Source organism: Melanaphis sacchari, unplaced genomic scaffold (assembly GCF_002803265.2).
Source record: "Melanaphis sacchari strain LSU unplaced genomic scaffold, SCAv2.0 Contig2_pilon_pilon, whole genome shotgun sequence".
Lineage (NCBI taxonomy): Eukaryota > Metazoa > Arthropoda > Insecta > Hemiptera > Aphididae > Melanaphis > Melanaphis sacchari.
Window position 1 is genome coordinate 2,161,288 of NW_020271173.1, and position 17,518 is coordinate 2,178,805.

At 22.5% G+C, this 17,518-nt stretch overlaps 1 protein-coding gene across 1 annotated transcript in view; it reads left to right on the forward strand.

Moving 5' to 3' along the window:
- Nucleotides 1–17,518, forward strand: part of LOC112595819 (metabotropic glutamate receptor 2) — a gene marked incomplete in the record, with an annotated part of 171,686 nt that overhangs the window by 99,901 nt on the left and 54,267 nt on the right. Inside the window, 1 exon segment of the mRNA XM_025341183.1 lies at nt 833–1,117. Within this exon segment, the coding sequence (XP_025196968.1) occupies nt 833–1,117 (285 nt within the window).

The window sequence follows — 17,518 nt, forward strand, 5'->3', positions numbered from 1 at the left end:
CTTTTGAATTGGAAAACCTTGCCAGTAATTTAGAGGAGACTACCCAACTCCCAATTCACACTAATAGTAATACTCGCATCATCGATCATCGCTTTAATGTTTATCGGACTAGTATTACTTATTGCTTATTTCTTTAATAATAAAAATATGGATACATTTGAGCAATTTATCATTTCGAGCATAAATGTTTCTAAAACGAGTTTTTATATATAAAACAGGTGACCATAATTTTATAGATTTGTTAAGTGTTGATCTATATTTTTTAATAAATATCTCATAATTTTACTAATTGTATGTTGTTTAAGGTTAACTAAACATGTTTAGTTTTACCAGTAATACGAACCGATGTGAAACATTGATTTTTGCTTTGTGCATCATTTAATTTACTATACGTTGTTTATACATTATAATTATGTTATTGAAGTACAATACACACCTTTATATATCAAACAAAATATAAACTATAATAATATAATTATATGCATTTTATTCCTTAAATTAATTTTATTATTACTCAAAATATGTATATTTATATATATATGTATAATGTATATACTTGGGATTAGTTTTTGAAATTAAAATTGTAATTTAACAATAAAGAAAACTTAGATTAAGCTTATTATTATTTTCATTTAATTTGATGTAAAATATGTGTATTGTATTGTAAATATATGATTTGTTTTATTTGTTATTTAAATTTGAATCGATAAAATATAAATTAAATTAGTACATTTTTCTTTGTTATATCGTGATATTATTCTAATTATTACACATTTATTTAACATTATTTCACAAAAAAATAATGACAAAAATATGATTTTTTTTTTTTCAGAATTTTGGGAAGAACACTTTCAGTGTCGTTATCCAAGAAGTATGGGAACACCGTACAACTCTAATTATTCAAATGAATGTGATTCTAAGTTTCATCTTAGAGAAAAAATACCAAAGTTTGAAAATCAATTACAATTTGTCAGTGATTCTGTACTAGCATTTGCACATGCATTGTACAATATGCACTTTGATCATTGTGGTCCGAATTTTGTTGGTTTATGTGATGCTATGAAACCTGTTAAAGGACCTGAACTCTTAATGTACCTCAGAAAAGTAAACTTCACAGGTAAGTCATTTGATTTAACTAATTAAATATATGTTTCTTAAAGTACATATGACACTAGTAAAGAATAAAAAATTATTGTGACAATAAAATATGTTTAGTATTCTTCATAAGTAATTTTAAGTTTTATAACCTTTTTAATTTAAACAAATAATATATTAAGTTTTATTATGTTGTTATTGTAGTGAAATGCTAGGCTTTACTAAAATATTCCAATAAAATAGTTTGAAATCTTTCAAAATTTTATTTCATATTCCTAGTTAAGACATTTAATTTAAGAATCTTAATTTATATTAAAGGGTAGACTCAGATTTATGTAAAAATTAAATATTAATTTACATAACTTCATCAGATAAAGGTATATAAAATTTTGTATAATCTTAATTTTGAAAATGTTTGAACAAATATTTATATAACTTGAAATTATTTTTGTTTTTCAATTTATTAATTTTTTTTAATTTTTGTTACATTTTTTATATGACATAATTGTTTACATAACTCAACTGACATTTTCTAATATAAGTTAGACTTACAAATAGTATTAAATATTATTTATATGTATAATTTTTGCTGTATATATATATACATTGTAATGAGTTAAAATGAGTTGAGTAGATAAATGATGACAAAAAGCGTAAATAATATAATGATTTGAAGAATATAAAATCTTTAAGCTTTAAGTTAGAATATTTAATATATTTGTACGATATTCAATTATATAATTATTTGTTTCAACATATTTAGCTCATTACATGAAATTACCTACTTGACGTGGTATTTTGTCGGGGGTGAGTACAAGAGTTTTTCCTTAAGAATATAATATATTTCCGGATAATAAGTATCACTTACCTTTTTGCGGAGTCCGTAAATCTTTACCGATGTTGATTAGATTTTGACCAGGAAGTGAAAAGGTAGAGAAGATATACCAAAATTCGTCAACAATATTGTGATTAATTTAATTTATTTTTATTTTTGAAAGAACATGAGAAAAAAGAGTATAATAACAGTGTAAGCTATGGAATGAGCGACTGAGCGCCGTTGTGTGTGTGGTGTATGCTTAAATAGATGATGATTGTGAAATGCCGCCTTTGAGTAAAATCAAACAGTGATTGCGGCATTTCCCAATCATCGGAGTGAAACGCTAAGTGCTTAATGTTATAATAATTATAATTATTATGGTCTATGTATTAAATTAGTTTACTTAAATCTAAATGTATTTATTTTAATGATATATTATAATGTGTATATCATTACAATATATATAAATTAATAAATATTAGTATTACATTATAAAAATAAAACATATCTATTATCTGCTCAAAATCAAAAACTCCTCCCACTTTGCAAAAATCTTCTAATTTAGCTTTTTACGACGATTTTTTTATTAGAGAAGCTAAAAAATGAGCCGCGATATGATAATATAAAAATGTCTACTACTAACATCAAAACTATCACTATTCCTTTATTAATAATTTACATAATAATCACTCTCTGGAAACTCTCATAGGAGATTTAAAAATAGATAATGTCCTGGTTTTATGATTAAATTCTACCTCGTTATCAAATCGAGTGTAACTAAAGTTAGTTCCTCTTTAATCGTATAGCTTTCTAGATCATTTTGTATTCTTTTATTCAACTCAAAAATACTCATTGTATTATTCTTATAGTTTATATGAATATATAAAATTAAAATTAAACAATATAAAATCATTTATCTATTGTTAGATAGTAACACAACAAAAGCAACTCATTACTGTAATGACGTTATTTTGTTTGAAATGCGTTATGTAATTTTGCTGAGAATGTTTTCTAAGTAACAAAAATATAATTAAAGTTCTCTCTGCTAAGAAGTTCCTTAGTGCCCAAACCGAATTAGCCAACTGACTCAATAACCTCTTTTCGACTTATAAGTTTCCTCCTGTTTTTTGCTAAAATTCTGGAGAAACTTATACTAAAACGTATTCTTCCATAAAAAAATCCATTCTTTTTGATTCTCAATTTAGATTTCGCACTTCTCACTCTAATGTTTAATAAATTCACAGAGTTGTTACTCAATGAAAAAAAAAATTCTACTGTACAAACACATTTCTGTATATCGCTCAAGCCTTTGATACGATATAGTATAACAGAATCCTTTATAAATTAAAAGAGTTTTTTCATCTTACATGTTTCACTATTATTAAGTTGTATCTTTCAGATCGCCACTTTCAAGTTCATGTTGGTGATGATTTTTCTTCCATAGCTAATATAACTGCTGGTGTCCCGCAAGGAGGTATCTTCTCCCCTATTCTTTACAATATTTTTACCTCAGATCAACCAACCACACCTGATACATTGATTGCTGACTATACAGATGATAAGGAAATTTTATCTATATACTCTGATCCCTTCGTTGCAACTCAACACCTCCAATCTCACCTCAATCTCATGAAAAAGTGGCACACCGACTGGAAATTTAAAATAAATCAATCCAAATTTCTACATTTGACGTTCACTCTTAGATTCGCCCCATGCTCTGATGTTTTTATTTATAACACTTTAATTCCCAGTGTTTCGAATGTTAAATATCTTAGCTTGACCTTTGATAAAAGTCTGACCTGGGCCCAGCATATTAAGTCTAAAAGAAAAAAAATTAAACCTTCGTCTTCGCCTTTTTAAAAACCTCATCAACAATAATAAATATACTTAAATCAATACTAAACTTCTTATTTATAAATCACTACTAAAACCTACTTAGACATATGGCCTTCAGCTCTGGGGAAACGTAAAAAAAAACTAACATTAACAAAATCCAATCATTTCAAAACATTGCACTTCACAAATTATTAAATGCCCCTTTTTATGTCTTTAACTACACTATACATACAGACTTTAAAATGTCTTTAGTTTTAGTTTACAAAAAATCTAAGGCATATTATAAACATTTCCATACCCGCACTTAATTTAAACTCAATTCATCAAAAATCATGCCAATCCTACAATCCCTAGAAACCTCCTGAGACGGTTAAAATGCAAATAGTAACGTGACAAGATACAAAAATTAAATATTAATTAAATAAATTTAAAAAAAAAAAATTAATGAAAATATGTAGAAAAAATAATTAAAATAACAAACTGAAAGTGTTGCTAATGAGTGGCTTTCCTCAAAAATGTGACGTATTATGTATACATTTTATTAAGAATATAATGTATTTTTTCTAAAATGTGTGTATAATTAATCTGTATCATATATACTTATTGTGCCCAAGTGGTATATATTATAGATTGCATTTGAAAAAATAAAATAAATTCCTAAAATGTAATATTAAATATGTAGGTTAGCGTTTCGAAAATTGATGAATAATAATAAAAAAAAAAAATTAATTATAAGTAACATACATATTTACTTAAAAAAATGATAAGAATAATACGCTATTATCGACTTTTTAAGTAACTAAAATAATATTCAAAGAAAAAAACAAAATTTATGCATTAATAATTTGGTAAAAAATTATTAATTATGATTATAAGTTATATAGGTTTCAAATTCCATTATAAATTATTGTTCTAAACCTAAATTTGATCATTATTAAACCAAGGTGTGAAATTTTAAATAGTTATATTGTATATAATAAGTTATTATTAATAACCATTTTCTATTCTTAGCAACCAGAATAAATAATACTATAAATATACAAAAAATAATAATAACTCTTAGATTTATTACACAATTAATCATGTATAAAATGAAAGAAAAATAATTATTAAATAATTTTGTTTGACTCAAAATCGACTGCATTCTTTATAGATAGCAAAACGTTACAAAATAAATGCCTATTCCAAATTTTTAATTTATTACTGTGAATTTGTCTATTTGAATTTAACTCAATACAATTTGATGTAATTCGGAGAATACTAGTTTAGTAAAAGCTTAGATTGCTTATTATCCCAATGAAATTGAAAATAAAATAACTTGGGTTTACTGAAACGTTTTAACTTATCAATATTCGATCGTTTACTGATATATGTTCAAACTTAAGATAGAAAATTCAACGAATGTTTAAACTTTGATTAAATAATTGTACTATAATGAAAAAAAATAAAAATAATATTTGACATGAACTTTTTCACTTCATATTTAAAAAAAGGGAAGTTTTTATAATCAAATGTTGTTATTGGTCCATGTAAATTAAAATATAAAAATAAGTGCATTTATAATTTTGACCAAAAATAAAATTTCAAAAAAACCATGTTACCTTATATACTTGTATTAGGATACTTCAAACAATTTAACAACTCAAGACAACGAAAAATTGAGTATACGATAGTTTTTTATACTTGTATTTATGATTTTAATGAACGAATTAAATCATATTAAAATGTTTTATGTAACTTCATTGAAAGCCCAATTTATTTCAGTATGAAAGATTATTAGTTTATTTGTTTTTATTATTTATTATTTATATAGTTTATTAAAATTTAGAATAAATAATAATACGAATTTACATCTTAAACTTATTTTATTGTATAAAAAATACCTATACCAAAATTATATTTTGTGTAAGATAACTATTGAAAATATGGTAAAATAAATTAATTCGATATTTTTAATTACGTGAAGAATAACAAGAATTGCCCATTAGTGTGGACATGCATTAATAAATATTAGATGTGTAAATAATGAGAGGAATACAACTTAAAAATCATATTTAAAAAACTAATTATTATATTGCCTTTTTTTACCGTGGTTTATTATATTATATATATATATATATATTTTTTTTTTTGGTTTTGATAAAAAAAAAAAAAAAAATGCACAATTAAAATACGATAATCTATTGTAATTGTTGAGATAAAAAATACTAATTATTTTAAAATTACATTAATAATTTTGGACCTTAATTATATTATGAATGTTACTAAATATATAAATTCGTTAATCTTTATAGCCTAAAGGCTAAAAGTATACATTTATACCTTAAATTGTTTAATATCTATATGTAATTATTAATGTATTTCTTTTAAATATATTATTAAAGATCACATGTTTTTGACGATATTTTATTTATTTTGTTTAGGATTGTTACTATATTTAATTTTTTTATATTTATTAAAATATTTAAAATATATAATTCCTTATTTTAACATTATATTGATTGTCTAGTAGGTATTGTTTATGTTTCTCATTAATAACATAATTATTATTATCTTTGAAAATATATGATAATAACTAAAAAAAAAATATTATAATTTTAACCAATAGTATTTTCAAATAAAAATTGTATACGTTTAGGTTATTATTTATCTGTAAAAAAACACCATATCACGTGATATATAACGATAAAAAAAAATTTTAAAAATTAATTTATTATTTTTGGTAGTTAATTATTTTCATTTTTTAGTTAAACTTGTTAAAATATTTTCTATGGTATGAACATTTTTATTTTATTTTTTGGTAACCTATAACTTGTTTTAACAACTTACCGAATCGAGATCTGACAGTTTATTACTCAAATTATAATTTCATTTTTAAGTCTATACATTAATAACATATGCTACTTATAAATATCTTAACTAAGTATTAAATATTTTACTTAAATATATAAATTTACTTATAAACATATGCCTTATAAAAATAATTAATCATTTTCAAATATATTAAATATAAGATTAACTTTTAAATTTAAATACCCATAGTTAATTTATATTTAGATACAACAGTATTATTATGTATTTTAGTTATTACCTATTTAAAGTTTATTGTTATGTTTTAAATGTTCTATATTAAACAAAAAGAAAAAAGAACGAGTACAATATTAAACTATTAAATTATAATTTATAAAAATACAATTTAGTTACTGCTTTCACATTAATTTACGAATTGATACTTCTATTTATTTATTTATTAATAAATATATTATATTATGAGACATTTATGACTTTTTTTTTACCTTTTTATAATAGGTTCAAACTTTATAATGTGAAAGTTAATAAAACAAGATTGTATAACTATTATAAATATCATTATAATATATAACAATAATATTTTTAGTTTTCTTTTACTGTTTACGACGTAAAGTATAACAATGTCTGAAGTAACATTGTAAACGTATTTTGATTTATTGCTATAGCGCTGACTATTGTCATTGACACTAAAAACTGCTGGATGTTACTGTGAAATCGATTAAATAAGAATTTATAAACAATATGCAATATAATTCATCTATAACCAGTACAATTTTCAATTGAATCATAATGATTTATTTATGTTTTTTTTTTTTTTTTTAACCTAATAAATTGATGAAGTCCAATTTCACTCTCATACCAGTCAAATGCTGGCCGGGCACATACAGATATCTTCTTTTTTTTTAATCACTGTTTTATATTTTATAAATTTTAATATTAAGTGGCGTTAATTAGTGCAATAATCATAAAAATATATTAACATAATCAAACTATTTTATGAAAAATACTATAAATGAAATTATATCTTTAAATAAAAATATTTAAAATTATAAACAATACATAACTCCTATGCAATGTATAATTTTTAATATATAACTACCATGAAAATTATTTTTTGATTGGTATCTAATAAACAATAAACTTTATTGTAATATTTGTGGTATATATAAAGTATTATTATGTTTTTATCGATCGATAAAACGAGATAGCGACTATAATGACCAAGTAAAATTAATTTTGACTAATGTTCTGTTGTTTCACTTTTTTAAGTTGGGATAATAAGTGAGCGAAAACTAATATTGAAATTTTGACTCTCCACTAAGGTTAATAGTCGTAATGAATTTTGTTTGCATCCGGATTCCAACCGCCTTCATCCGCAATAACAAAAACACCTATAGTACCTTTTTAAAAATACAAATATCGTAGTTTTTTACTTATATTATTGTCCCAGTGGACATTTTATAACAAATATTACAAAGACTTGACAATATAATGTATTTTTACACATTTAACAGCACATCGGGTTATAAATTTTAAAAGGGGCTGTAAACGTCAAGTTGACAATTCGCCTGCAGGGACCATCAGATTTATTTCAAAGACGATTACTGCCTCAGCGGCCATGTATAGGCATTTCAAGGATGCTATTAAGTGATGACAAACGGAGAGAGAAAAATATTATTATATATAATGTGTAGGTTATAAAATATAAGTACTAACATCAAATATTTTAACTTAATAATTTATGCACTATTTAAAAATATGTTGCATTTTATTATATCAAATATTTGGCGTATGATTATAACTATGATATTTTCAAACAATATGACATAAAATCTGACAATAAAACCAAATTTGGTGACTAATAAATGTTTGTAGGTATACGCGAACTTACGTGTTATTTTTTTTTTTTGCAATATCACAAGTATATTTTTATTTTTATTAATTATTTCAAATTATTAAAAATATAAAAACAACATTATTTTGTTAAACTTTGTTTTACTTTAGTTAATAAATATAGGTAAACTATTTTGTGAGTGAATTTATGTCAATAGTCTGAATTTTATTCATTTTTTTTTTTTTTGTATCTTATCGATTTTATTTAACTGCATTCAATTTTTATATATAATTCAACAATATACACCTAAACATGTATTTCATATTGTTATGTTCTGAGATTTTAAGGTAATTAAATATTTTTAAACAACATTTTTCTAATAACATACATTTTCAGTTAAATTCAAGTCAAATTAAATTTTGTTTTAAAGAATAAATAATGCAACTATATACGCTATCATTCTATTATCATTATTGTATTGTGTATATTACAACAACAATGAAGTATTTAATTAATATCTATTGATTAACAACCAATAAATAAAAAAAAACAGCTTGTCACCATAATTATATTTTCAAGTTAAAATAATTATTCAATGATGTATGAATATGGCAATGCATAATATTAAATCATTGTGATTGAAATATTTGTCTTTAATACACTACATTTCATAGCAATAAAAAAATATTTAATACCACTCAAAGTATAAAGTTGTTTGATAAACAATACTAAAAAAATAAATGTTTAATTCGTAAAGATAAAAATATGTAGAGTAAAATCACGTTTAAAATTCAGTGTAGTAAAAATCCGAAAGATTATTTGAATACAATTTCAAAGGACCAATTTCGAAAAAAAAATCACCTTACAGTTTGTGTATTTTGTTACCTCAAATTTCGTGAAATAATGCTCACTCTGATTTTCCAGATAACTAATGGATAACAGAACAAAACTTAAGGTAAAGGAAATAGTCTATGATGTCCGAAGACTAAGATAGCTGTATTTTACACTTTTAATAAAATCATATACTTATTATGTACTTTTGAGGTTGATGTGTATACTAGTATTGCACATTATAATATATTATGTTCCATATAATACAATATTTAGGTCGTATAATTACTACACTGTTGTTTTATATAATCCTTCTCTATAGCCTGTGTGCACGAATTAAATTTTAAACTGTTCCGTAAATGTATTTTTTAAGCTGTCATGTAAATGTCATTAACCATTTTATGTTTAAACTTAAGTGCTGAATTTTCGTAAAATAAATAAAACAAAATAAAAATGCACAAATATTATTTATTTATTTTTTATTAGATATAAAATAATTATATTACTTTCAATATAAATTTATATTTGTATGCAAATTATAAATAATTGGCTTTATATATTTTTAAAGCATTTTTTAGGCTATATCATAAACTATTTTTTATTGATAGATCATAATTGTTAGATTATATATTTAGATATTAATAATATACGATAATTAAACATTTAAAAGTGATTTTTTTTTTAATACATTGTATTTCTTATGAAATATTTTGTCATAGTTAATTAAATTTCGATTTGGGATACTATATTATAATGACTAACTATTGCAAATTTGCAATTTTTTAATGCATTTATTACATTTAAAGTTGTGAGATATAAATGTATAATACATGCATGACCATTTCGATGCGTTCTATATCAATTTAACTAAAAGCAATACAATTTTATTCATAAAAAGTAATAAAGTGTTTAAGTTACCTCCAATCGATTTTACGTGATGCGTAGAAAGCTAAAACATAATATATTATTAAAAGTTATCCAACTTTCAAGTACTTGTATATGCTCTGTTCATTGTCGACGTTGTTTTGATTATTTTGAAGTAAATTCCAAAATCAATCTAATAATTTATACTTCAAATAATCGAGTTACTTTTTTGTATTAAAAAAATAATTAATTTTTTTTTAAAGTTTATCAATTTTAGAAAAGTTATTTATTTTTATTCAACGTATCAAAGTTATGAATTATTTAAATTAAATTAATAATAAAAAAACTAACATCTGTGAAGATTATATGTTTATTAATAAAATGTACAGATAAAAAGAACATTAAGCTTATACTGACTAGGTATATAATTGTAATTTATCTTTACAAATACGTAATTAATGTAATAATTTATGTGCAAACTGACAAGTTTAAATGTATTGCATTTTTGTATACATATATAAACAATATATATAATATAATAAAATAGTAAAGTACATTTTTATAGCTATACTTGTATGGATTATAATATGTTGACAAAATAATATTAACTGTAGTTATCCAATTTACGGATCTGATTCTAATGATATTAAACGTTATACATATTGCTTAACTTTTGTTATTCATATGTTCAATAAAAATGTTTAACACATAAACATTTGCTTCAATTATTATTCTCTCTCTTATTTAATTTCCATTCAATGTAATTTTTTAATAATTTATGTATTAATATATCAACATAATTATAACATTGTATTTCATACTTATTTATGAAATTTATTAAAACGTTTTTATTAAATATTCTTATATAATTAAATTGTAGTTATATTAAAATATTATGGAAAAAAAAACCAATAGTAGTAAAATAATTTAACATGAAATTCAGGATTGAAAAATAATAACATATTTACTCTTAAACGAATAATTTAATGGCGGTTGTTAATTTATTTTAATGAAAGAGTTAATCGTTGGAAATAATACGCAAAAATAAGAATTGAGACGAATTTAGATTTTATAAAATACACAACCAAAAGAAAAAGGATGGAATAAAAATAATTAGAATGAATAAAAAAGAAATAGCAATAAATGAGGATATATTTTAGGTATCATATTTGACATATAATATTTATAAAAGAGTATAAGTGGAGAGAACTGAGAAAAAAAGTGCAAGAAAATATTAATACATTTTAACATGAAGTGATAATAAATTTAATTGTACGTTTAGTTGATTAAGAACATGATTTATGTTTTATTTTTTTTTTTTTGCATAAATTTAAAACTTTTAACTGAAACCACGTACTAGACAACCATTCTAATCTCTACTTGAATAGTTCATTTATAAAAATGTCTACAACACATATGCAAATACTTGAAGTGTCTCATAATAATTATTTTGATATAATATTATATTAATATACTTTTTTTAAATGCTAATTAAGTGAATATCGCTCATTTAAAAAAAATAAAACTTGAAATGCTTATAATAAACTTTATTAGCTTTCTGATAGAATTACTATTAAATATAAGTTGAAAACTTATAATTAGAAATAATAGCATATAAGAAGCTTTATAATTTATTTTCAAAAATTTCCACTCGGTAAATAACTTTTAATCTTTAACATTTTTATATAATAGAAAAAATATTTTGAACATTTCATCATGTATTTTTATACATGAACAATGTAAACATTTTGTGGACATTTTAAGTCTACGGTTATTCGTTTTTGAGTTACACGTAAAATAAATAAATAAAAAACAATTTAGTCAAAAACTAGATTTAAGTAAGAATTCCCATTTTTCCTATTTTTTTTTTTTTTACCTGACTTAAATAAAAAATATAAACTAAACATTTTTATTTTTGACCTCTTTAAAATACAAACTAAATTTCTAAAACTCATATTTACACACAAAAGATACACATTGAGAAATCATTACGTTCATAATTCTGCTCAAAATTTAAAAATTAGGATTATATATAACTATATATACATTTTTTAATAGGATATGCCTAAATTACTTGAACTTTGGGTGAACATTTTTACTTATATACACATTCATCAAGCATGCTCCATCTCATTTTTTTTTTTTTTTTACTGTAATAACAAATATAATTAAATTCTGAACTTCAGAATTTTTAATCATACTATATTTTTAATTGTATTAATTATTTTTTCTTATTGTCTTATGGAGTCTCATATGGTGAAAAAAACTTATGATTTTTAAATTAAAACTCCTGATTTTCACTATAACTTATTAAGTGGATATATTTTGAACATTTTAATATAGATACCTAATTTCACAAAACAAGTAGTTTCTTCATTATTAAAATATTTATTATAAAAATAATTATCTTTAAAAAAATGTTTATAAAATATAAAAAAGTTGTTATATTATATCTAGTGTTTATTAATCTTTTTAACTGTTATTAATAAATTATCAATGTTGATAGATTAACATTAATCACTACTTACGATACAAAGTTGAATGACTCAACAACTACTAGTTCGGATTTTGATTATGAACCGATAAATAATTTACAGTTATCAATTTTCACTTTAAAAACACAAGTAAGTGTAAGTAAATCTCCATATGATATTTCAATAGTAGTACAAAACGTTTTAAAAAATAGAGTTAAATTCAATTAAATTAAAATATAATTTAAAACGCTAATAATTATATATTGAATAATTATTATTGAAGAAAAAAAGTGGAAGTATCCTTGGTGTATCACTCTGTATAATATTCATAATAATTATGCGTTAAACAAATTTGCTATTATAAAACACGTCGCGTACCCACTTCGTCATATGTTGAATGCACAAACACATATCTTCATATGCGTTCCATCGCGCATTAATCACAACTGTAAATCCAAACTTTTTTATAAATTTAATTTTAAATTCAATCTTAAAATTACGATAAATTATCTATATTAAATTTTTTTTTTAATGAACTTAATTATTTGGTTTTGCTCATATATATATATATTTATTTATAAGTATGGTCTTGACACAACGGTTGATGGTGAGGAATTTAAGAATGCTATTTTGATTGCAGTTGGTGTTTGACAGTTAATTGGGGTGTTTTCTATTTATAATTTCTTTAAGGTATAAATCAATTACCAAATTAAAATAAAGAATTTCAAACTATGTAATTATAATGAACTTCAGGTATGAATAATTTATTTCTTATGGCTCAAATATAAATGATTAAGTATGTATACTAAAACTAAATAATATAAAATCGTTTATGTTATAACATTTAATTCAGATATTGTTTATTTTGTTTTATTTTTATTTATCCTAAATAAAAATTATTATTTTTAAATTTTATTTTATTCATAATGTAACAACAATAAACAAACAAAGTACATATAAAACATCAAATTTAAATAGCACATTATATTTTATAACCAGACCACTTGAATTATTTAGCCATTTCAACTATGTGTTTTTAGAGTGAATGATAGTACACTAAAATAAACAGATGCATTTACATAAAGTATAAAATATATTTGTTTACAAAAACAATAATAATTAATACTTAAAATAACAAAACTAACAATAATATCATTATTAAATTTGATATGAAATCCTATAGTAAGAAGAATAAGATTGAAACAAGATTTCAATAGGTGTCCAAATTTAACTCATCTGTTTGGATTACAGAAATCTAATTAATTTAATGAAGCCGTAATAAATGGAACTTAATAAAAAATATAGATGTTTCTTCTATTGTATTTTATAAAATAACTGTTAAACTAAAAAAATACGATAAAATTTGTTCTTTTTTTTTGATTTTGATAAGACAAAATATTTTTCTTTTTTATAACAATAAAACAATAACTATATTTTTTTTCTATTTCTTAATTTTATTAATATTTTTATAAATAATAAAAAAAAAAAACAACAATACTATTGATTTTATTTCAACACATTTTTTTTTTTTTTTTTAATATATTTTATGTAATAGCTTTAGATTCGAAGAAAAAATATTAGCCTTTTACTATACATTACTGTTATACAATATTGAAAGTTTCTATGTATATTATCCTTTCTTTGCCAATTGCTCTCGTAATATATTTATTTTAAAAAATATATAGTCAATGAGTCAATTTTATTTTTATAGGAGCCACATAATTACTAGTAATATATGTATTGTACACATATTTAGACATGGTTTATTGCTGTAAAAAAAAAAAAAAAATGTATTTAAGATTTATTGATTTATTTTTAGACTAAATAAAATGTTAACGAAAAGCTATCAAACATTTTTAAATAAATATTGATCTATGGCATACAATTTAAGAAAAGACAAGTTATAGACATAAGCTATGTTATTCAACCTTATTTTTAACATTCAAAAAAAAGAATATTAAAAAAATTTAAATTTTATTTCCCATTATTTTTTATATAATCAAATTTTTTCGTTAAATTATGTATCAGAACATACATTACCGCGTCGAGGTTGCTTAATATTTTTAGCGTTTCAATCCACCTAATTTTTAATGATCGAAGAAGACAAGAAGCCAATATCTGATTTCACTTGAGACGATTAACTCAACGCATATAATATCGTAAAAAATTACGTGTTTAATAAAATACTCGAATTTCGAACGATATAATAAATAAAATAGTCACGCTCTTCTGTAACATCAGGTGGTAGATATAAATATTATTTTAAGGTAATATAATATGTATGACATGAATTGTGTATATACATTAGATATTTGCATCGATCATGACTCGAAAACAAATTAGTAATAAAATATTGGAGTCGAGTGCTGATAAAAAATGTTAATAAAGTTGCATCCGTAAATGAGACAAGGGTTCGTTATAGTGATCACGTGATACTTAATGGTATTGGACCGGGTGTAAATTAGGATAATTTTCTAGTCAACAGATGAAATAAACGATATTAGTTTATTCAATGGACTTAAGCGAGCTTTATACAGTCATGTTGTAGTATGTTTATTAAGCATGTACGCACTTAAGTTTAATGATTTTTGATCTCATTCAATACTTGCAGACCTTTTTTAAATCGATGTTATTATATAAATGCCAATACAAATAATAATGTCAGTGGCGTACTGACGTATTTAAGGAGACATGGGGGTAATTAATGCGATTTATCATACTGTGAGACCCATAAACAGGTTACTTTAGGTTTCAAGTACATAACACTAGTGATGAATTTATAGGTGTTTGTTCTATACGTTACGTTAAATTATAATATTATAATTTAACAAGTATTAATAAAATATTCGTGAAAGTAAAATAGAATATATGAAGGGAGTGTTAAAAATAAAATATTAAGGGGTTTAAGTTATAGAAACAGTTTCATAACAAAAATCATTTTGGGGCATTCAGATTTTACAAGTTATTCGAGGTTATTTATGGATTTATAGTACTCTGAAAGACTACATCACCTAGTACCATATAATTATTATATCTAATGTGTTTAATGTTAATGGAAAAGGGGCGTTACTCTTTTGTACACCTAAGGCATCATATTCCTAAATATTTCTCTGAATATACATAAAGTATTAAATCGTAATTGAACTAATCTCCGTTTGAATAATTTATGTTTACGATATAAACTATTAGAATACGTACACGAGTCGCACGCTTCATTTCTTTTGATATTAAACATAGACAATTTCTCCGAACAAAAATTGTATAACCAATATACCATACTAATTATTATTATTATTTTCATTTTTATGTTTACTGTGTCAGTGTGGTGCAGATTCTACGCTACAATGAATATAAACGGTGGAGAGGGAGTAGTTATGGTTTCAACATGGTGTAGTGTACAAGACACCCGAGTGTGTCGTCTGCCACTCCATTTCACATATTTAGGTGATAAATGTGTAGGTGTTATAAATCATTTCTATTTTAAACGAGTGTTCGTTCATTTTCCCATAAAGAATATCCAATGAGAAAGATAATGACGATAATATTTTACTATATATTTGTCGTTAATATAACACAGAGTCGAAGTATATCATTTATTAAAAACAAAATATTACCCAATATTGGCTTTTTAGAAGAAAATAATAATATTATTTGCACCTATTAACGAGCAAATAACGTATATTATTGTGTTTATTTAACTTAGATTGTTGACAATTATAACGAATAACATGGAGATCATCTTAAGAGTATTGTTTTATTTCTTAAACGTGTAACCATAATAATTAAGTAAAACACTAAATTAATAATCTTAGGAATTTAAATCATACAAATATAGAACTAAATTACATAAATTACTTATACAAAACGAAACAGTAACAGTAGAAGACGTTAAATTTTATCAAAAAAATGGAGACAAAATACTACATAATATTATTAAATAATTTTAATTATACTTGGACATGAGCATTTTTCCTGGTAAATAAAGTAATTATTATAATTAATTATGTTCAATTTTTCACTTGACATTTCTATTTTTCAGAACCTTCTATAATAATTTACATATTTCAATAAAATTAATATACCATATATATAACAATTTTATTAATATTCTTACCATCAAAAGATTAAGATCAAAAGCAAAAATCACCATGTTTCTGTTAATTTATTATTTTGACCCTTGACCTTATTTTGTCGCTTATACTCAACAAACTGGCTTTTTCACATCAACTTTATGATGAAAAATTTAGTATAATTTTAAGCAACTATCTTAAAGTACAATAATCGTTTTATTGAATATTTTTGTGTATTCTCAATGGCATAATTTATCGTGAATTAAGCAATTTCAACAGTAACTTATCGTTATAGCTCAAGTTTTCCAAACTAATCAAATATTGTCTGTGGTTTTTATGTATGTAATCAAGCACTGAGGTGGCGTAATAACAATTTTAATGAAAAAACGAATAAATGATACCTAATTTTTTTGGTTTTTTATCGGTCAACTATTGTTTATAAACTTTTTCATATGAATGATATTTTTTTGTACTATTATCAATAAAAGATTTTAATTTATATTTTTAATCAAATTTATTAATTAAATCTCACCATAAAATCATTTTGAATAAATCTTATAAAATGCTGGGATTTGTTAGTAAAAATACTGACGATTTTAAAATAACGTCAAGTCTAAAAACAACGTATTATTTTCTTGTGCGAACAATCCTAGATAGGGTGTTCATAATTTGGTCTCAAAAACATATATGCATATATATAATATTTTGAGTTATTCCAATACATTTTTTTTTTTTTTATTTTTTTTTATTGCACATGTCTCAAATACACTCATTCATCCAAATAAATTCATACGAAAACATGTATGTATCAATTGGTTTGGCATATCCTATAAAACCACAAAAATTATATAGGTAAATAGAAACATTAAAATAGTTTTAATCAATA